Here is a 23266-nt window from a genome sequence, read left to right as displayed (position 1 = left end):
ATGTATTCAGACAAATACTACCTATATTAGTTAAAAATAACAGTTAAGAAAATAATTATTAATTACTTTGTGGTTATTTTTATCAATTTACTGCTATGCGAAAACAACAAATCTGCCAATGATGCAAAAAAAAATACACACACAAGCGGCATTCGAAACGAAGAATTTCACGCGATACTTTCAATTTCACCTTAAAGACTCATGCTACCTTTCTTACCTTTCGATTATATTGTTTAATACATTAAGATAGATCTCAAAATTGGCAATCATTCATATTCACTTGGGACACTTTCACAGTTTGCCGCCCGGTGGCGTTCCATTCACTAGATTCTTAGAACGTATTGTTTTTCGAAGACCCTATTGTACGATATCGCCAAAACAAATAGGTTCCCAAACAGTTATCAGAACTGTCACAACCAATTATGAGCTTTATGTCCTTGTAATAAGGTAAACATATCTGCATATATTAAAATTGTAACAGATGCAGCGGCAAAAATTAAAGTAAATGTATCCCATTGTTTTGTAGCCGCACCACACTAAAAGGCATTTTTCTATGACGAGAGCGAGAGCTACAAGATGTTATTACTTAAGTATATATATTTGATTGTAATTTGTTTTCAAATTAATCTTAATACTAGCATTTGATTATTTTTTAATAATTGTTTTAAGATATTGCATTTTTTAATATTTACGAATATCATTTTGATTTCAATTTTATTGTGTAATCATTTAAGTAAATAAGAAGTAGTCTACTCGTAGTCGTACTAATGTTTTTTTTTTTATTAATCTTCCAAACTTTGTGTTCTAAGATATTATATTTTTTACATACGTTCCCCAAGATTACCTATTTTTGAAATACAACTATTTATGTTATTGTTTGTTATTGATTAATTGATTATACACTACATTTAACGAAATCTATTGATATCATTTGTTTATATACTTATACATTTTTGTTTTAAACGATATGACAACGATGTTATATGACACTGTCAACGTATAGCTGCGTCCCTGTCGTCTGTTACTATACCAATTAAGTAAGGTGTGAGTAGCGCTTTATGTGAGTAGTGAACCAGAGCAACAACGAAAACAAACCCATTTTGATACTGGCCACATTCACCTCGATCGCCATTGGTAACGGTTGTGTCAACAAAACTTTTGTTTACAAATGGCCACTGGCGATAAATTCAAAGTTTCTCAGCCATAAAATGTGAGAGTATTAGTTTAGTTTAATATTAGTTTTCAGTGATGGGTAATTGTTGGGCGAGCGTTACCCGCCGCCGGAGCGTGCGTAGACGAATAGTGTTAATATTAATAGGTTTAGACAACGCGGGAAAGACTAAAACCGTGAACAATTTGGCAGGAGAGAACGATGATAAAGTTCTGCCGACCGTAGGTTTTAAGGCTGTTAATTTGATTCATAAGGATACGCCTGTGACTATTTATGATTTGGGAGGAGGGCCGCATTTTAGGCAAATATGGTCGCAGTATTATAGCGAGGTACATGGGGTTATATTTGTTATCGACTCGAGTGATTTTTCACGGCTGGATGAATGCCGTGCTGTGTTGGAAGAAGTGTTATCGCATGATAAAATATCAGGTGAGTTGGTGGAACTAATTATTAATTAAATTCGCATATTGGCGATAAGGCAGGCTGCCGCGGCGAACCATCCTGGCGTGAATAATTGATCGATTTTTACTGTTGTTAATAATTTAAACGAGATATCGATGAGTTCACCACGACACTGACTTCATATGGACTATTTATTAAATTAAAAATAAAACTTAGTTGAACAGATTGGTACTGTTTTCCCTTGATATCACCAGAAAAGATATCACAAAAAAAGAAGACGAAGTTTTCATTTCATTTATTTCCTTGCTTTGTGTGTACAGTAGGTCTTATTAATAAATTATGTGACAACAACACAGCCCTGACAGGGCACTGCAATTCACTTACAGATAGAATATATAGAATACAGTCATCATCAATTTATCATGCACATTTTTAGGGTTCCGTAGCCAAATGGCAAAAAACGGAACCCTTATAGATTCGTCATGTCCGTCTGTCTGTCCGATTCTGTCACAGCCACTTTTTTCCGAAACTATAAGAGCTGTACTGTTCAAACTTAGTAAGTGGATGTATTCTATGAACCGCATTAAGATTTTCACACAAAAATAGAAAAAAAACAATAAATTTTGGGGGTTCCCCATACTTAGAACTGAAACTCTAAAAATCTTTTTTCATCAAACCCATATGTGTGGGGTATGTATGGATAGGTCTTCAAAAATGATATTGAGGTCTCTAATATAATTTTTTTCTAAAATGAATAGTTTGCGCGAGAGACACTTCCAAAGTGGTAAAATGTGTCCCCCCCCCCCCCCGTAACTTCTAAAATAACAGAATGAAAAATCAAAAAAAAATATATGATATACATTGCCATGTAAACTTCCACCGAAAATTGGTTTGAAAGAGATCTAGTAAGTAGTTTTTTTTTAATACGTCATGAAATTTAAAAAAAAAAAAAATTTTTTTCATCAAACTCATAGGTGTGGGGTATCTATGGATAGCTCTTCAAAAATGATATTGAGGTTTCTAAAATCATTTTTTTCTAAACTGAATAGTTTGCGCGCGAGAACCTTCCAAAGTGAAAAAAAGTGTGTCCCCTGTAACTTCTAAAATAACAGAATGAAAAATCTAAAAAAAAATATATGATATACTAATGTGTAACCAATTTTCGGTGGAAGTTTGCATCGTAATCGTAATTAAAATGTTTTGTGCCTAGTACATGATAACAGTTCGGATATTTAACCGGTTTCCGAGCCTTGCCGCCGCCGGCCTAATGCACCTTTTCTTTTTTGTCATGGATTCTATTTTTTCATTACTGACTAGCCTTTGGCTATTCCTAATCCACTAGTTAGGAACAATAAAAATGTCTTAAGTTGTGTGTTTCATGGTTACACTTCCATAGGCAAACCAATACTGGTGCTGGCCAACAAGCAGGACAAGTCGGGCGCGCTGGACGACATTGATGTCGTCGAGAAACTCAACATAGAGCCACTTGTTAACAAGTAAGTTCGCAGTATAGTGTATAATTATTTTTTAACGTTGTTGAAATGCCACGCTTGCCACCTTGCCCGGGGGAACCAGGAGCAATGACGAACTAGCCAGTGGTAGGACTAACGTCTAAAACCACCAACGAATGCCGACTCCGCCGTAGAGGAGCGCCGGAGGATCACGACCGCGTGTGCCCCGGCGAGCGGCCCGCGGGCCGCATATACATATACATTGTGGGCGCCAATTTGTCAGACACCCCTAGAGTATAGTGTAAAACTAGGCAAGGAGGACATTTACGCAACAGGTCGCAAATTGTAGTCGCTGATAGCGGTCAAGTGCGATCAGACGCAGTCACCACGAGTATGGGCGTAGCACAGGGTTCGTCCGTATCCAATATCCTCTTTACGCTACTGCTAAACGACCTTCCGAACGCCATTGATACCGGACAAACGTTCATGTACGCTGATGATGTGGCTGTAGTAGTGAACGCCTCGACTTATGACGAGCTTGAACATAAATTAAATTTGACGGCTGCATCAGTGTCAACGTGGTTTATGGCTAACGGACTTATTTTAAACACCAAAAAAACCCAGTTCATCCACTTTGACCTATCTAGCGGGCAAACGAGACCGCTGTCAGTGTCGGCTAACGGTACGCTCATCAGACAAGTTACGAATTCTACGTTTCTTGGGTTCAAGTTAAACAGCAGTCTCACATGGAGCTATCACATAGACAAAGTGTGCAGTAGACTAGCTACGGCATGTTTTGCACTTAAACGATTGGCGAGACTACTTCCAACGGAAATGGTTCGATCGTGTTATTTTGCGTCCATACACTCGCACCTTCAGTATGGGGTCGAGCTGTGGGCGGGAGCCGCTGGTTGGGAGAGAGTCTTTCGTCTACAAAAACGAGCAGTAAGAGCTATAGTGCGAATCCCCCAAACCGAAACTGCCAAGCCACACTTCAAGTCACTAGGCATCTTGACTCTGCCATCTCTTTTTATTTTCAATATGGCAGTGACCACACGGGAAGAAGTAGACGCAACGCCTAACTGTACCGTAGCCACACGCAGGTATGAGACCCGCAGCGCGCGCGTTGGAAAGCTACCTTGCATGCCACACCGACTCGCAAAGTCAGGAAAACTCACACACGTCATGGGTCGCAAGATCTATAACCACCTCCCGGGTGATATCATCGCTACACATAGCATAGCAATATTTAAAACAAAACTTAAAAAATGGCTGATAGAGCAAGAGCAGGCGTTCTACGATCATAAAGAATTATTCACTAGCAATAGTTCCTAGTCTTAAACTAAAATAAGTATATATACAACTGTATCTAAAATATTTACATGTAATTATTATTACCAATAAAATAATATGAATATGAATACATGTCAATGGGCATCTTAATATGCTCATAGTAGTCTTATGCTCTACCTATGTAAAAAAATTCGTGAACAAGTGAGAGGCACTAAGTACGTCTGTCGCAGTAAATTACCTAGCTACAAAACTACCCTTCGGAAGCTGTAGATCGCGCTAGCGATAGGAGATATTCTTGCTTTTCGTTCGTCGTTTATCAATAAACGATTGCCATCTTGTCTAGGCCCCCTGGAATGCGCTCGAAAATTCTTTCAAATAAACTGTCACGGCGTCTGGAAGATCGGACACGTTTGTCTTCACTTTAGGGGTACTAGATGCGATTGTGGTGTTAAACACGAATAAAAGACTAATTTTCATCAATCCGCGATAAATTACATTACATAATACTATTATACTTCGGTTTTAGGGTTCCGTACCCAAAGGGTAAAACGGGACCCTATTACTAAGACTCCGCTGTCCGTCCGTCCGTCCGTCTGTCACCAGGCTGTATCTCATGAACCGTGATAGCTAGACAGTTGAAATTTTTACAGATGATCTATTTCTGTTACCGCTAAAACAACAAATACTAAAAAGTGTGGAACCCTCGGTGGGCGAGTCCGACTCGCACTTGTCCGGTTTTTAGAAAAAGGGTACCTATCTAAACCATCTTAATATGTATTTTTATTGAAAAACAATTTTGAAAAATAAACCATAGCAAATATGTAATAATTATGTAGCTTATATGATTAGCTTCTTTTGGTTACATATTTAATAGGTGTTATTTTTAAAAAGCGTTTCTTGATAAAAAACACGTCAAGATCGTTTACCCTTTTTTGATGCAAAATAAACGAAGTATCATACTCGTAATATTCATAATGTGTAACCCAGACGTTATAAGCCTATCTAATACCCGTATGCTTAGGTCTTGTAAGTCTTCAGCCTATCGGAATAGGGGCAATGTCAATGTCACCAAGGAATATGAAATACATTGGAGGTGACATTACTTTTTTTAATGAAAATAAATGTCCACATACATGAACTATATAAATAAATAAATAAATATTATAGGACAGTATTACACACATTGACTCAGTCCCACAGTAAGCTCAATAAGGCTTGTGTTGAGGGTACTTAGACAACAATATATAAAATATATAAATATTTATAAATACTTAGATACATAGAAACACCCATGACTCAGGAACAAATATCCGTGCTCATCACAAGAATAAATGACCTTACCAGGATTTGAACCCGGGCCCATCGGCTTCATAGGCAGGGTCACTACACACTAGGCCAGACCGGTCGTCAAATCGTCGAAATATAGTAAGTAGGTGTCACAGACACTGCATTAAATATACGTGAAATATACTCATAGTTTATCGATAATGTTAATGTTGTTGTCTCCATATTTAGCTCCTTGCACTACCTGTTGACTTTTGTATGAGTTCAAAATTTCCTGCTACTTAAAGGTTGTCTGGAAGAGATCGCTTTTTAGCGATAAGACCGCCTGTTGTTACCTGGTTCTATTTTCCTTTAAAATTCATTTGTAATTTTACATGTATGTAAAATGTATAATTGTTGGTGCAATAAAGAATACTTACTTACTTACAGGTCAAGCTTACATGACTAATATAAATTAAAGGTAGATAAATATACAAGATTCATAAATTTGATAAATAAATTCAATTGGCCATTTCGTGGCACTTTATACTTCCTTTGTTTTTGTTATATCATGTAATTTAATGCGTCTGATAAAAATTATTCTATTCTATTCTAATTAACAAGTCAATTATTACGACATTATTACTATTATTATTATTTATTTAACTACATGTATTTTGAGGTCAAGTATTCCTCGACACTATAGGGAGCGTGCATGAACTGTAGGAGGCAGCACAGGAGCCGTCAGATTTTTGGCGCGAGGCGTAAATGTGATGTTTTTTGTTCCGATGTAGCCCACAAGATGGCAGAAGCTACTATGTAGACCAATAGTGGGACCGGATTTTTGCCCTATAAGTTTCGATAATTCTAAAGAGTGAAAAGTGATGTTTATCTGGTATGGGACATATTTTTAAGCATATTTGTAATATATGAAGAAAATTTAGAACGAGCGTTAGATATAAATAAGGTATTTATGTATTTTTATTGATGAATTTTGAATATTGAATTAAAGTACAAAATTTAAGCATCGTCTTTTATAATATGTATGAGGCTTTACGCTATCAAATTTTTAGAAAAAAAATCAACGTGCTACTTTGTCAAACTCAAATTAGCTTATTATTTTGTCAATATTGAATTAAAGTTTGAAAAATCCACAATATCATATCTAAATTCTTAAGTTAATAGGCAAGGCAAAAAATTAGAAGAATAGGATATGTGCTTTACAATTAATATGCGTTTTTTGTCCTGTAAGATCTAATATTGAATTAAAGTCCGTAGAGATAAGTCTATTACTATAAAATAATATATGCAGCCATTTTATGGAAAGTAAGAAATATCTGTGCGTAGCTTGCATTGTAATAGTAAAATCAACTTAAAAAGGCGCGAAATTCATAACCACGCCGCGCTGGTCCGTCAACATGTCGGCTCGGCGCGCGGGAGCCTATCGTAGCCGACCTAGTGAGCGATAGATACCTCGCCCCGCCCGCGCCCCCCGCTCAGCTTCGCAAGCGCTGTTTGTATTTTCTTTCAAATCATTCATTTGTTTGTTTATCGTGCACATAAATTAGATGCGGACATTACATGAATTTAATTATAGAATAAAAGTTATTATGACTTCAAAATGAGTGAAAAATGTTTGATATGTGTACTGTACTGACTTAGTAACAGAGAAAAAACGAGGAATTGAGCAGCTAATAACTGCGAGCAAATAATCTTTCTTGGTGATGGGAAAGTTAAATATTTCTACGGGAAGGAGGAACTACGTTTCCATAAAAAGTGTAGATTATACATTGAGTCGAAGGCTATACCGGCGTACAAAAGACTAATGGAGGTGGCATCAGAGGGCTTACCGCGAACCACGTTCGACGTGTTGCCTCCCTGTCATACTTACGTACGAATTTACAAGTGCGACAGAGAGGTAACACGTCGAACGTGGTTCGCGATAGGCCCTCAAATGTACAGCCAAGTTACGATGATGAACATTACATTTTCAAAACTTTTGTCTTTTGTTACCATTGTGTTAGCCGCCTGTACTTACTTTCAACATATATTAGTAGTTTATGTTACTGCTACATAATAAAAGGCATTAAAATACACGAGTGTGGGCTTAGGAAACGAACGAAAGTGAGTTTCTTAAAAAGATCACACGAGTGTTTTAATGCCTAATTATCTTATACCTTTAAACGAGCAATTCTTGTATATATATATTTCCGGGATCTCGGAAACGGCTCTAACAATTGTGCTGAAATTTGGTATATGGAGGTTTTTGGGGGTAAACAATCTATCTAGATTAGTCTTATGTTTAGGAAAACGCGTGTTTTCGAGTTTTCATGCGTTTTTCTTTCGACGCAGAATATGGTCGCTAATTTCGTGTTGCCGGCCACTGTCCGTCTGGTCCAGCGGGTTAAGACGCGGACTGCTAAACGAGTGTTACGGGTTCAAATCTCGCCTGGTGACTAACTTTTGTTTTTTTTTATATGTTCAATTTTATATATAATTTTTTAATTTTTATTGTTTTAGACAAGTTTAATTTAGTAAAAGAATGTAGTTAAGATTATCACCTATACACCACCATATTACAATAAATAGTTAGTTATAACCGAGCAAAGCTCGGTCGCCCAGGTACTGTATAGTTATTGCAGGTAGTTCGCAATCACATTTTTAGCACAGGCATTATAAGAGAGGTATGGGCATTGTAAATGTCATCTGGCTCTGTGTGGTAGGGCACAGCACAGCGGATGTCATTCCAGATCTAGAGCAGAACCCAACTGGGGAAGTACCTCCACCTTACAGAAAATCGCAGCCAAATAACACTAGACCCTACTCATAGTGTTGTGTTCCTGCCGGTGAGTAAGGTTGCCAGAGCTCAACGAGGGGTGGGAGGGTGTTAGGGTCGGCAACGCGCATGTAACTCCTCTGGAGTTGCAGGCGTACATAGGCTACGGATACTGCTTACCATCAGGCAGGCCGTATGCTTGTTTGCCACCGACGTAGTATAAAAATAAATAAAAAAAAACACACAATTAAAATATAATTAGGTCTGGGCACCGAATATAATTTCGTACCATTTGGCGTCGAGACCCTTGGTCCGTGGGGTCCGAGCGCCTTTAACCTTTTTAAGGAAGTTTCTAAAAGGATTAGAGAGGTCACTGGTGACCGCAGAGCTGGCAGCTTCCTCGCTCAAAGAATTAATCTTGCGATACAGCGAGGAAATGTTGCTAGCATCTACGGCACCATGCCGCAGGGGGATAGTTTTATTTTATTTTAAGTCTAGTTTTATTTATTTTTAGATCTAGGTTTTTAAGTTTTGTAGTTTAGTTTTTAGTATATTTACCAAATAAACATTTCAATCTTTATTAAAATATTTCATACGACATGTGCTAATTATTTGTCTCAGTGTAAACAAAAATATATCATAATTAGGTATGATATCAATTTTCAAATTCAAAATGGCGGACATGTTTTATAACTTATTTTAAGAAATTATGAGTAGTTTAAGACTTTAAAAAGCAAGAAATTGTTTCTTGCTTCTGTTTGTATATGTATCATGTAGTATTTGATGTTTTCATTATTTTTGAAAGTCCTCAGGGTGCCGATTACGAAAATGACATCCATTATGGAACCCAAGATGGCGGACATTCATTTTTCTTAAAAATCGGTATGGGTGTCATCTCCGAGGTTCTTCGAGGTTCCGATTACGAAAATGACGTCCATTTTGCAATCCAAGATGGCGAACATTATTTTTTCTTAAAAATCGATATGGGTGTCATCTCCGAGGTTCCTCGGGGATCCGATTACGAAAATGACGTTCATTTTGAAATCCAAGATGGCGGAAATTATTTTTCTTAAGTCGATATGGGTGTCATATCCGAGGTTCCTCGGGATTCCGATTACGAAAATGACGTTCATTTTGAAATCCAAGATGGCGGACATTAATTTTTCTTAAAAATCGATATGGGTGTCATCTCCGAGGTTCCTCGGGGATCCGATTACGAAAATGACGTTCATTTTGAAATCCAAGATGGCGGAAATTATTTTTTCTTAAAAGTCGATATGGGTGTCATATCCGAGGTTCCTCGGGATTCCGATTACGAAAATGACGTCTATTTTGAAATCCAAGATGGCGGACATTAATTTTTCTTAAAAATCGATATGGGTGTCATATCCGAGGTTCCTCGGGATTCCGATTACGAAAATGACGTTCATTTTGAAATCCAAGATCGCGGACATTAATTTTTCTTAAAAATCGATATGGGTGTCATCTCCGAGGTTCCTCGGGGTTCCAATTACAAAAATGACGTCAATTTTGGCGGTTCTTGTTGGTGCAGATTTCAAAAATAGAGGCCATTTTAGAATTAAAGGTGGTTGATATCACGGCTACACACATCGACACCCATTTCAAAAAGTAGCGTCCGCCATATTTATTTTCAAAATAGATGCCATTTTTGAAATCCACACCCGTAAAAACCCAGAAAACAACACCCATGACGACTTTTTAAAAAAAGTGACGTCCGCAATCTTTATTTCCAAAATGGACGTCATTTGTAAAATTAGTACACATACATCATACAACATGAAAACTAAAAACATTTCCATCCTCTTTTGGGCAGTTGTGTAAGTCTGTGATAACCCTAGGTAGGTACGGAGACCTTGAGCGGTGTCGGCATTTACGCAAACATCAAAGGCGTCGGCCCACTGTTACTTTTTACACTGTGCTTTTAGTGTGTAAACGAAAACGTCACATGATATATCAAAAGAAAAGTTATTTTATCTTATACCTTTAATAACGAGCAATTCTTGTATATATATATATATATTTCTGTGATCTCGGAAACGCCTCTAACGATTTCGCTGAAATTTGGTATATAAGGGTTTTTGGGGGTATACAATCTATCTAGATTAGTCTTATGTTTGGGAAAACGCGTGTTTTCGAGTTTTCATGCGTTTTTCTTTCGACGCAGAATATGGTCACTAATTTCGTGTTGCCGGCCACTGTCCGTCTGGTCCAGCGGGTTAAGACGCGGACTGCTAAACGAGTGTTACGGGTTCGAATCTCGCCCGGTGACTAACTTTTGTTTTTTTTTTTATATGTTCAAGTTTATATATAATTTTTTAATTTTTATTGTTTTACACAAGTTTAATTTAGTAAAAAAAATGACCTATGTAATAAGAGAAATCGACAATAGATGGCGTTACTCTGTGACAAGTGCTGTAAGGTTAAAATCGATTGTAAATAATAATAATTGTCAGTTTACATTTTACTTTTTAAGTTTATGTAGATTATCACCACCATATTACAATAAATAGTTATAACCGACCAAAGCTCGGTCGCCCAGGTACTATATTACTAACTGTACTAGGTTGCCTTTTTAACAAGTTGGTCCAGTCCATGGTTGCCTACATTTTATATAAAAATCGGTTAATCTAGGCGATCATTAACTGGACCAACTTTTTTAATACGGCAACTTTCAAATAACCTTTCATTTGATATATTATACGATGAAATAACAAACAAAAAAACTATCCGTACGCAATCTTACAAGGCAACCTACTTGAAATGTATCACTGTGAATTTTGTCTTACATTTATTTCTTATCAGAAATAAATAACATGAGGGTGCATATACCTTATAACGTATCTCTATATAACTATCGGTTATCAATATTAGCATTAGCGGTTAACAACAACATTCCCCTTAAAACAAATAACTATCGCGAGGAAAATACCAAGTCCAAACATCTGAAAAAAATCGGGAAAGAAAAGCTGCAACTGGCTTTTAAAATGGTACAAGGAAGGGTGGTCATCTGTATGAGAATGTGTTTTTTTTTGTCTCTATTTGACCCAATGGTTGACTGGTAGAGAATGCCTTTTGGCATTAAGTCCGCCATTTGTGTTTTTTTTTGTTTGTGCAATAAAGTTTAAATAAATAAATAATATTCATGTAACGCGATAACGAATTCTACGTGAACGAAACCGCGGGCAATAACTATTATAGTAACAACAAAATAACAATTTTCTATTGCTATTAATTTAAAACACGCTTTAGGAATTTTTTTGATGGACCGTAGACGCAGTCAAGGACACCCCGCTCCCCACTACCGTTGTTCGCTGCCTCCTGCCACAGCGCGCGGCGCGCGCAAACTTGCCGCGCGTTTGAAACGTAACGTATTTATATAAGCAAGGAATGCATACATATCAGTAATGAGTGTCGCCGTGATTTTATATTTCTAAATTTTTGTTTAGTAACTGAGATCATTGTTGATGATCGATTATTATTAACTCTACAAACTTTAATTCAATATTAGCTATACTGCTTAACCTGAAATCAATATCTAGACAAGCACATTGTCTACATGTCTAACTTTTTACTAGAATACTAAGTTGATCCATAATATCGTAATTTTGCAATATCAGCAACTCTAATTCTATATTTACAAAATAACTCGTGTTTTTACGTTTACCAGAAAGCAGCTGTTCCAGATTTCTAAAAACTGAAAATTGTACATAAATTGAAGTGTTATTCGATATGCTAAAGTTTTCTGTAACTTTAATTCTATATTTACTTAGTTATTAGCAAAAATTAAAATATTTAAATATAACCGAAAGCTCAACCTTAAAATTTCTAACTTTTTACCAAAGTATTATTTAACATACTCCCAATGACATATCAAAAAAGAAAAAACTTTAATATTATCGAAACCCATTTTTGTTCAACCGCTGGTCTATATGCACAAGAAAACACGTGACGTGTAAATGTGCATGTTTATGGTTCCGATTCAGGCCACAAGATGGCAGACCCTCCAACGCGCACGGTCCCTATAATACGGCCGCTCAATAAGCCAAGTTTTGAGTTTAACCTCAGTTATGGATGCTGGTTATACCTAAAATAAAATATTCGAAAATATTCTTTATTTCGTATTGTCAAAGTCAAATTTACTGCCATCTTTAGACACATGATTAAAACTTTTAGAACACCATTTGACTTTCATCCTTATTCTTTCACTGATATGTGTTAAATATCCAAAAGTGGCGTCATCTTACCGGGTATAACCTAAAGGTTGTGGCGCCATCGTTCGAAACGATGCCGTCATACCTTTCTATTAGATGGCGCCTCTTTTTGATATTTAACAAATTAAACACAAGGATCATAGTCAAATAGCGTTATGAAAGTTTGAATCATGTGTCCAAAGATGGCAGTAAATTTACTGTGGCTACCAGTGGCGGCGCGTCACAAACATTCGTAGGGAACCCGGAGCTAATTTTGCTTTCCTTTTCTCCATGAACCGATCGTGAAAGTACTCAACGGGCTGAAGTTTAGACAAGCCGGTGGGAATCGAGTTCTTTGAACGATCCGCCACTGGTGGCTACAAAGTTATCTTTGACAATCCATATCTATTTCCAATTCTCTTTGGTATTGTCAACGATAGGAAAATTGGTACAGAGGAAATGGGAATGGAAAGAGTCTCAGAAGTAATGTGCTAAAACTTTGAATAGCATTTATGAGACCAGAGATTATTTTTAAGTTTTGAAAAAATGCTGGTTTGCGCAACATTAAAACAGACTATAGATATCGGTTCGGAGTGTAGTTCCTTACTTAGCACTTACTTTTTTCAGATACCGTTGTCCAACCCTAGTGGAATCCTATACAGCCGAAACGGAAACTAAGAAGAAAAAGCCCAAAATCGACCCAGGGCTAAAGAAGGGCTACCACTGGCTCCTGAACTACATCGTGCGCCGTTACGGAGACATCAACCTTCGCGTGCAGACAGACATACATGCCGAGTTGGAGAGGAGGCGGCTGCAGAGCAAAGCGAGCCAGACTTTTACGGCTGACAGCGAAAACACGCAAACTGGTAGGTTTTTACAAACTTTTATCTCTAAACGTGCTTTGTACATCTCGACCGTTAATGTTACGTTACGACTCGTTAAAAGAAAAGAGAGAGAGAGAAGGCTAAGGCATCGGACTCGTTTGTATATAATATATCGCACTCTTCTCCTAATGGCTTCCTAACAATATTTTATTTCAGTTTTACCTTGGAAAAGGTGAAAAATCCCGCCTAGATTATGTCGGGCCATGCTCAGGCTAGGGTCCATAGTTTAGGATGTTTCACCCTAGACCGGGCCGGGGCCGGGCCGGAGTTTCCGGCGCTTGGTTTTCTATGGGAAGTACCACGTGATCACCGATCAGCCGTCATAAAAAATGACATGTCGGAGGCCTCGGCCCGGGCACGACCCTTTACCCGTCTGTCACAAAAGCTTTATTTTCACGATTTTTTCATATTTTTTTTGGACCGTTGCTCCAAAAGTTCAATTTTTCAAAGTGTATTTACCTCCTTTTTAGCAATTGGGACTAGGGTAAGTTGGGGTAAGTCTAACGCTATGACTATTTCGTAAAGGTCCTCTAGGTTCTTAAATTGTTCATCTAAGTCCCGGTGTTTGCCCCCGTCTTACCTTGTAGGTGTCCCGCCTCGCGATGTTCTTAAAGTAAGAATCGTTTCTTAGCATGTTCGGTATTCTCCAATTACTTGATGGCGGCTGGACCGATAATTATTTTTTCTACTTTCTAGATGACCTTCTTTTTAATTAATTTATCGTTTATTATATTTGCAATAAAAAGTGACATACAATTAGAAACAAATACATACAAAACAATAATATATAAATAAACTACTAACTTATTCTAAAAGACCTCCGTGGGCTGCACCGGGTGCAAAGGTGCCCATCACACTTGCCGCGTTACCGCGCTGGATAGCGATGGCCAACCTCTGCACCAGGTACGAACCCGCGCGGGCATCAGAGGTCTTCTCCCTAATCCTTCGTCCCACTTCCCTTATAAACGCTATGGCGTCAGATGGTGGCTTTTTAATTTGAAACTTTGTAATGTCAGTTAGTTATGACTATGAGTTAGCTAATAAAGTTTTAAATGTGTATGTTGACAGGCTTCGAAAATCCAAACTTCAATCTCGAGACTAAGGACTCCGAACCAGGGCTCATAGTGGTCAAGCCGATCTCCGTCAAAACAGATAGTGTGGACACTACGGTTACCATAGAGAGTGTCGACAAGCCAAAATTATCGCCGCTTTTTGGTCGCGCTAGTACAGAGGCGATGCCTGTGGCAAGGTATTTGTACGCTATTTACACGTTTTACAGTTTAGTTACCAAGTGTAAACCAGGAGTCATGGTGGTCAAGCCGATCTCCATCAACACTGACAGTATGGATACCACAGTTACCGTCGAGAGTGTCGACAAGCCAAAATTATCGCCGCTTTTTGGTCGCGCTAGTACAGAGGCGATGCCTGTGGCAAGGTATTTGTACGCTATTTACACGTTTTACAGCTTAGTTACCAAGTGTAATCAGGATTCATAGTGGTCAAGCTGATCTCTATCAAATCCGACAAAGTGGATACCACAGTTACCACCGAGTGTCGACAAGCCAAAATTATCGCCGCTTTTTGGTCGCGCTAGTACAGAGGCGATGCCTGTGACAAGGTATTTGTACGCTATTTACACGTTTTACAGCTTAGTTACCAAGTGTAAACCAGGACTCATGGTGGTTAAGCCGATCTCCATCAACACTGACAGTATGGATACCACAGTTACCGTCGAGAGTGTCGACAAGCCAAAATTATCGCCGCTTTTTGGTCGCGCTAGTACAGAGGCGATGCCTGTGGCAAGGTATTTGTACGCTATTTACACGTTTTACAGCATAGTTACCAAGTGTAAACCAGGACTCATAGTGGTCAAGCTGATCTCCATCAAAACTGACAGTATGGATACCACAGTTACCGTCGAGAGTATCGACAAGCCAAAATTATCGCCGCTTTTTGGTCGCGCTGCTAGCCTGATGGTAAGCAGTCGCCGTAGCCTATGGACGCCTGCAACTCCAGAGGAGTTACATGCGCGTTGCCGACCCTAACACTCCGCACCCTTGTTGAGCTCTGGCAACCTTACTCACCGGCAGGAACACAACACTATGAGTAGGGTCTAGTGTTTTTGGCTGCGGTTTTCTGTAAGGTGGACGTACTTCCCCAGTTAGGCTCTGCTCTAGACCTGGAATGACATCCGCTGTGCTGTGCCCTACCACACAAAGCGAGATGACATTCACAATACCCATACCTCTTTTGGACGTAGTTTAAGGACGTAGCCGGGTTTTAACCACTTCCTTATCTTTATACTTACCAGTTTTTTTTTTTGTATACGACGGTGACAAACAAGTATGCGTTCTAGCTGATGTTAAGATGAAAGGAGACGGCCGTTCTTCACGCTTCTACGATATAATAATAATAATTAACAAGTTATTAAATTATATTTTTATTTTTAAGGGTGGAGTTGGAGCCTCGAGCTGAATTCAGAAAGCTGTCGCCGATCGCCCGAAACAGAAGCGGCGTGAATCACATCGACTTTATGAATAGACCACATTCTAGCCCCACTAAGAAAATGAAGGTACTTAAATAAATAAAAAATAAATATTTCGGGATAATCTTACACATATCGACCTAGCCCCCAGACTAAGCAAAGCTTGTACTATGGGTACTAGGCGACGATATACAGACGTATATAGATAAATACATACTTGTATACATTTTTTTGGTCCCATACAAGCTTTTGATCCTGGATAGGAATGGGATCGATTGGCATCAAAAAGTTTGTCAAAAATGACCTTTTTCTCGCATCCTGTATGTTTTTTCCAAAATCTGTAAACGCCAATCACAGGTCTTCTAAGACTGTCTTCGCGTAGCAGCACGAGATCTGGTAGCTGCCCTTACTGACTCAATAAGAAATTCTACCCTGCGTACATAAATGCGTGTGTCCTGACTGACTGACTGACTTCAATGCAGAGCCGAAACTACAATAGCTAGAAAGTTGACATTTGCACACTAGGTTGTAATTATACAGTGTACAAAATATAAGAAGCGATTTGGAAAAATTCAACTCCTAAGAGAGTTAAAAAAGGGGTTGAAGGTTTGTTTACATGGCGTTTTAGTTATTAAAATAAAAGAAAAGTAATTATAGCGTTCTTGGAAACTCATCCCCTTAGGGGGTTAAAAATGGGATGAAAGTTTGTATAGGGATCAAGTTTTATTTTAAGTAAGGAACTTGAAATATCGTGAAAAGGTGATATTAAAATAGCAGAAAAATAAAAGAAGCGTTTTTGGAAATTCTTGCCCTAACGGGGTTAAAAAGGGGATGAAATTTTGTATGGGGATTAAGTTTTATATTAAGTTAGGGACTTGAAAACTTCGTATTAAGACATTTTCATAAAATACGGTAAAATTAATTTCAGCGTTTTTGAAAATTCATCCCCTATTAGGGTTAAAAAGGGGTTAGGAATTTGTAACTGTAGGGACTTTAAATTAGCAGGAAGAGAAAATATTAGAAAATACAAAGATAATTTAAGTGCTTTTGAAAATTAGGCCCCTAATAGGGTTAAAAAAAAACAAAATAAAAAAAAAATATTGCCACACAAACAAAATTAACAATTTACGTGAAAATAGCTAAAAAAATACAAAATAACTTAAACTTATTAACTTAACATAATAGGTGCCAATCTCGCATGTGCAGTGCCAGAGGGCTCCGCGCTGATTTTCAGACTGGTCCCGGGAGAAATTGGGGTCAAAAAGGGGTTCAAAGTGTGTTTGGAGAAATAAATCCACACGGACGAAGTCGTGGGTAATAGCTAGGTTATAATAAAAAAATAAGTAATAAATATATATTATAGGACATTTTTACACAAATTGACTAAGTCCCACAGTAAGCTCAATAAGGCTTGTGTTGAGGGTACTTAGACAACGATATATATAACATATAAATATTTATAAATACTTAAATACATAGAAAACACCCATGACTCAGGAACAAATATCCATGCTCATCACACAAATACATGCCCTTACCAGGATTTGAACCCGGGACCATCGGCTTCGTAGGCAGGGTCACTACCCACTAGGCCAAACCGGTCGTCAAAATAAATAATATATGATTCTCTTGCAGGTTGAGCCATTGAGTCCAAACTCATCTCTAGAGTCGGAAGAGAAAACATCTCGAGAGCCGCAGCGACCGCGCCGTGTTATCAGAGACGGAGAAATTATGCGGAGGGAAATATTATTCGCTGACCGAGGTATGTTTTATATGGCGAAGCCACAGTAGTTGCTGGTTACGACCACAGAATCAGAATCAGAATTAATTTATTTGCCAGAATACTTAAAAAACAACATACAGTACAGGGTGTTAAGGTACATTAGGTAATAGAGTATTCAGTCGGTGAACGACATGCAAAAATTATACAAACTAATATGAAAATGTTATCAATGAGATAACATTTTCTTAACTATAATACTTAAATTAAAATTAATACAATAATCACGAATAAATTACAATGCAAATAAAATAAATTCAAATCAGTCAATAATTATGTAAATAGTAATGTTAGTTATTAGCTAGTTGTACAATTGAAAGTTCATAAATTCTTGGATACTATAAAAACAATTTTCATTTAGCCAAACAATTTTCATTTAGCCCACTCCTCCTTTCGGCCATTCCCGGCTTCGCTCGGCTCAGCATTGCTCCGAACAATTATTAGGGTTAGCACACTTAATGTCCTTTTGTGTATACGACCACAGATAAGATTAATGACTTTTTCATCACACTTGCTCGAAAAAGATCTTATTTTGTGCAGGTGTGCTGAAGGACAAAGGTCTATTTTGCTCCCGCGGGAGTTATGGATTGTGAAAAAAAGCTATTATTCGCTAGGGAATAGCTTTTTTTTAATTATGTCACTTATACAAATCAAGTAGCATAAATGAGTTTCACTTTTAAAATACTGATGTTTATAATTGAATATTTTTGTTTATGTTTAAAATAATTTGATTAATTTAACATCCGTTTAAAATATTTTTACATAATTTTCAATCGTGGCTGAATGCCCAATAAATAGGTCTGTGCCTTCGATGCCTCATCTGCAAAGAAATTACAAAATGGCGGACGAATTCTTCGCAAGTGTGATGAATAACATTGTAACTCAGGGGGTAAGAATATTGCAAACTCGTGTCTTCAATTCCCTCCAGCCTGTGGCTCTCGTGAATTACCCCCCTCGTTGCACAATGTACTAGAATTTCCACACTAAATAGCCGAAAGGAATAGTGTCATGTCATATAGAAAGGGACAGTATGATTCGTCTATGAATCGCTGTCAGACTTCGGTTTTGTGGTCATTTCTGTACTATACTACTATTATTTTACCCGCGCGAACTTGTATTACACTGTATTACACTGTATTTTTTTTATTTCAGAAACAAATAATTTGTATTTAAGAACTAGGACTTCAAAAATGTCGTAAAATTGATTTAAACCAACACGATTTTCATTCATAATTTTAAAACTAATACGGTTTTGAAAATAAAATAAAATTAAATGACGAAAAGCTAGCGAAACAAAATATTTATAAAGACATTGAATCTTGAATTATGGTACGAAATGTTTTTTTTTTTATAATTATTATTATCTACGTTTACAATTGCTCAAAATGTATATATGGAATGTTATTTAATTTTTTATCATTTATTTACTTTTATAATGATATTATTACACTTTTATATACACAAGACATATTATGACGAAATATTTTAATAGGTATCAGATATTTAGTTAAATTTAATATTGTGTGCCCTAACAGGGTGTCATGAATTGACTAAATTAATTGTAACACCTTATTATGTAAATGTAAATGTAAATAGCCTTTATTATTGAAGTCTTCAGTTATCACAATTAATGTAATTAATTTTGTTTCACAACATTGACCTCAACTCGTCCTTTGACGTAGGCCTCCTCCATTTCTTTCCATTTATTTCTTTCCTTTGCTGTTTGCATCCATTTACCTCCTCCTATTCTACTCAAATCATCTGACCATCTAAACTTTTGTGGACCACTCTTTCTTTTATTATATCTAGGGCACCACTCTACAAGGTCCTTTGTCCACTTATCTATGTTTTCTCGCATCATGTGGCCTGTCCAGCGCCACTTCTGTTGTTTTATTATTTTAGTTATTGTTTTTGTTTTTGATTTTTCCTTAATTATGGACAATTTGACTCTGTCTCTAAGTTTTATATTAAGTATGCTTCTTTCCATATGGTTTTGACACACATTAAGTTTTTGGTGCTGCTTTTTTGTAAGTCCCCAAGTTTGGCAACCATAAGTTATTATTGGTATTATACAACTATTGAAAACTTTAAATTTCTGTCCTGTAGGTATTTCTTTTGTCTTAAATACTTCTTTCAAAGACCAAAACTTTCTCCATGCATTTGTGGTTCTTTTCTCGAGTTCCTTATCCGTTTGGTCTTCAGGTGATATTATCTGCCCAAGGTATACATATTCATTGACATAGTCTATTTCCTTTCCATTCACTATAATTTGCTTTTTAGTACTGTTCGTCATTAAAAAATTAAAATTAATGACCTTATTATGTAACTATGTACATGACTGCAATAAATGAAATGAAAATTATGCCCTAAAATTGTCATTTAATTTTTAGATTGCAATAAAACCGCATCATCCGATGTAACCCCAGTTCGGGACGTGGCCACACTGCCGGCGGGCGCGCGGCCCGCGTCCGCCTCGCAGCTCGTGCGGCGCCAGCTGGAGATGTCGGCGCACAGGCGTCGCCTTAGTTTGCGCTGTGAGTGCTGTCAAATGTAAAACTTGAATATTATTTTCTCAAACTTGTAATGAAATGTTGACGTGACTTACTTCAAACTAGGTCCGGAAATACTACATCTACATCAGGTGTGATGACTGTGATGAGTGAAGATGTTATGTAAAGGAATTTCATACAGCCTTACACACCTAGGCCTGTAAGGCAACCTTCTTTTGTTTTTAAACGTCAAATTATGGCACGTCTTGGCATTCAACCATACAAAACCTATAAGCAAAATTCTGCCATTGTTTTTTTTCTTTTTTTGTCTTTTTTGTGTTATTTTTTTCTTTTTTGTGTTTGTCAAATATTATTACAGGGCTTCAAAGGGGAACAAAAATTTCATTATTTTTGCGCTACGACGCACGGTTTAGGAGATACAGCCCCATAAAGTTTTTTTTTTCGGTCGGGCAGAAATCTTTATAGGGCTGTATCTCCTACACCGTGCGTCGTAGCATAAAAATAATCAAATTTTCGTTCCCCTTTCAGTAACCCGAGAGTAATAATAACAATCATCATCATCATCATCATCGTCATCATCATCGTCATCATCATTATCATCATCATCATCATCATCCTTTTTTTAAATTATTTAATTGCAAGTTTGAAAAAAACACTATACAAATCTCGGCGAGAAACGGAGTTGCCAGCCGCGTATTCCTAGTCCTCTATAGTAATGTACTATTTCTGAATGGCTAATTTAGACCCACTAAATCTTCGAGCAACACCGGGAAGGGAGACGGCATTCATACTATTTCCCCTCTGCCGAAGCATAGGTACATTTGTACCTATGGCGGTGCATGTTGTGACTCGTCCGTACACAAAAAGAGATCAAGGTGTGCAAGATTTGTCTTTGACGTGTGTCATTTTCTATGTATTTGTGTCGTCATTACAGATTGGATTTTGTATGTAGTGAGTGAGAAGTGCGACTGCGTGCACGTTTCCCCCCGCAAAAAATGGCAGTTTCAAATTATCTTTGTACAAGATTAAACTGGGGTTGATATTTAATATATTACGTGATATATTTTTGCAGACATGCGCAACAAGACGAGTCCCGAGCGCGTGTCCATGTTGGTGTACGAGCCCAAGAAGAGACATCTCGACAAAGGGGACTTCCAGCACGCCACCAACTGACGCAGGTATCCTTTTATTGATTCAGTTGGAGTTGGAGTACTGCTGTCACCTTTGCGCAGGAGCACTTGCATGCCAGCTTGGACCATTCGACTCAGTCCAAAGGCGCGCTGTACGAATCGACGATCCCAAACTCACAAGCGGTATTGAACCTTTAAGTCTAAGGAGAGACTTTGCCTCCTTGTGTGTGTTCTACCGCTTGTACAATGGGCTGTGCTCTGAAGAATTGAAGAAGAGAATGATGCCCACGGCCGCTTTCTATCCCCGCACCGCTCGCCGTCGGCAGGTTGCTCACCCTCACACCCTAGAACCCAAATGGTCGCGTACTGTGCGGTTCGAGAGGAATTTCCTCCCGCGGACGCTCCGGCCGTGGAATGAGCTTCCTGCCGAGGTTTTCCCGGGGGGCTACAGTATGGGGTTCTTCAAAAAAGGAGTGTACAGGTTTTTAAAGGGTCGGCAACGCGCATGTAATGCCTCTGGTGTTGCAGGCGTCCATAGGCTACGGTGACTGCTTACCGTCAGGCGGGCCGTATGCTTGTTTGCCACCGTCGTGGTATTAAAAAAAAAAGTTGCCGTGGGTTTATATCACAATACGGCTGTTCCAGAAGCAGCATGGTAATATGTACAGTCAAAAGATTTAATTTGTGGCCCATTTCCTACCTTGTCACAGGGACAAACAACATGAAAGTCGTTAGAGACCGCATACATAGATCACTAGATAAGTTTTGCAATACACAAATATGAAGCAAACGGGTGGCCTATCGTATATACTTTTTAAAACTATATTTCCATAGAAAATGATTGGCCGGAAAATATTTATTTTTAAATTTACTTATCAAAAAAGCTTAACTTTGTTTGGAATGAAAATTTTGTATAAAATATACGCAGGTAAATACTCCTGAGCGTACGCCGACGTTTTCAAAGTTCAAATCTATTTTTTAATAAGCAAATTCAAAAATAAAGTAAATGTTTTCCGGCCAAATATAGTCTACGGAAATATAGTTTTGTAAAATATATGCAATAGGCCACCTCGTTGTTTCGTATTTGTCTTTTGCAAAACTTATCTAGTGACCTACGTATTGTCACTGCGACAAAGTACGAAATGGGTCACAAATTTAATATTTTGACTGTACATAATTATGTAATTTATTAAAATACCTTTAAGTTTTAGATTATTTACTTTCTGATATTTCTTTCAATTTTAATACAAATAACGGCGGCTTAGAGGATATGACGCTCGACTTTCAATCCGGAGGTCGCGGGTTCGAAATAATTACTTCGAATCCTGGCCGTACCAATGAGTTTTTCGGAACTTATGTACGGAATATCACTTGATATTCACCACTGGCTTTTTGGTGTAGAAAAACATCGCAAGGAAACCCGCATACATCCGCGAAGAAATCCAAAGGTGTATGTGAAGTCTCCAACCCGCATTGGGCCAGCGTGACTATAGCCCAAGCCCTCTCGCGCATGAGAGGCCAGTGCCCAGCAGTGGGACGTATATAGGCTGAATTATTATTATTAATTAATACAAATGCAGTGTTTTTCTGTTTACAGGTAGTAAAAAGTTTCTGCTGTGGCGGGACCAGTGATTGACAATTATATTAATGTTAAAAGGTTGTATGTATATCTTGTTTCTTTAAGCAGACGTTCCTTGTTTTGTTATAATAAATTTAAACAAATATTATAAAGAAAAAAAAAATATTTTGATTTATTTCATTCAGGTAAATCAACTTTTAAAAAGAGTTATTGATTCTGATGTAAACTATACAGAAATAGTTTACATCAGAATCGTTGCGAAAGCGTTGTAATACGCCATGTTTCGCTGGATCGTCAAATGTCAACTTTTGACAACCAAAGATACCGGGCA

General features: G+C 37.6%; 1 protein-coding gene across 1 annotated transcript; it reads left to right on the top strand.

The window, feature by feature from the left end:
- Window positions 1–996: 996 nt before the first annotated feature.
- On the top strand, window positions 997–23100 carry LOC133533329 (ADP-ribosylation factor-like protein 13B). The gene is made up of 9 exons (XM_061872296.1): window positions 997–1600; window positions 2970–3069; window positions 13195–13433; window positions 14520–14700; window positions 15903–16023; window positions 17572–17698; window positions 20107–20250; window positions 21299–21404; window positions 22954–23100. The coding sequence occupies exons 1-8, from the start codon at window positions 1249–1251 to the stop codon at window positions 21397–21399; spliced, it is 1365 nt and encodes a 454-aa protein (XP_061728280.1). The 5' UTR covers window positions 997–1248; the 3' UTR covers window positions 21400–21404; window positions 22954–23100.
- The last annotated feature ends 166 nt before the right edge of the window (window positions 23101–23266 follow it).

Source organism: Cydia pomonella, unplaced genomic scaffold (genome assembly GCF_033807575.1).
Source record: "Cydia pomonella isolate Wapato2018A unplaced genomic scaffold, ilCydPomo1 PGA_scaffold_156, whole genome shotgun sequence".
Classification (NCBI taxonomy): domain Eukaryota; kingdom Metazoa; phylum Arthropoda; class Insecta; order Lepidoptera; family Tortricidae; genus Cydia; species Cydia pomonella.
The sequence above is the reverse complement of the archived record's forward strand: the minus strand, read 5'-3'. Positions and strand labels throughout refer to the sequence as shown.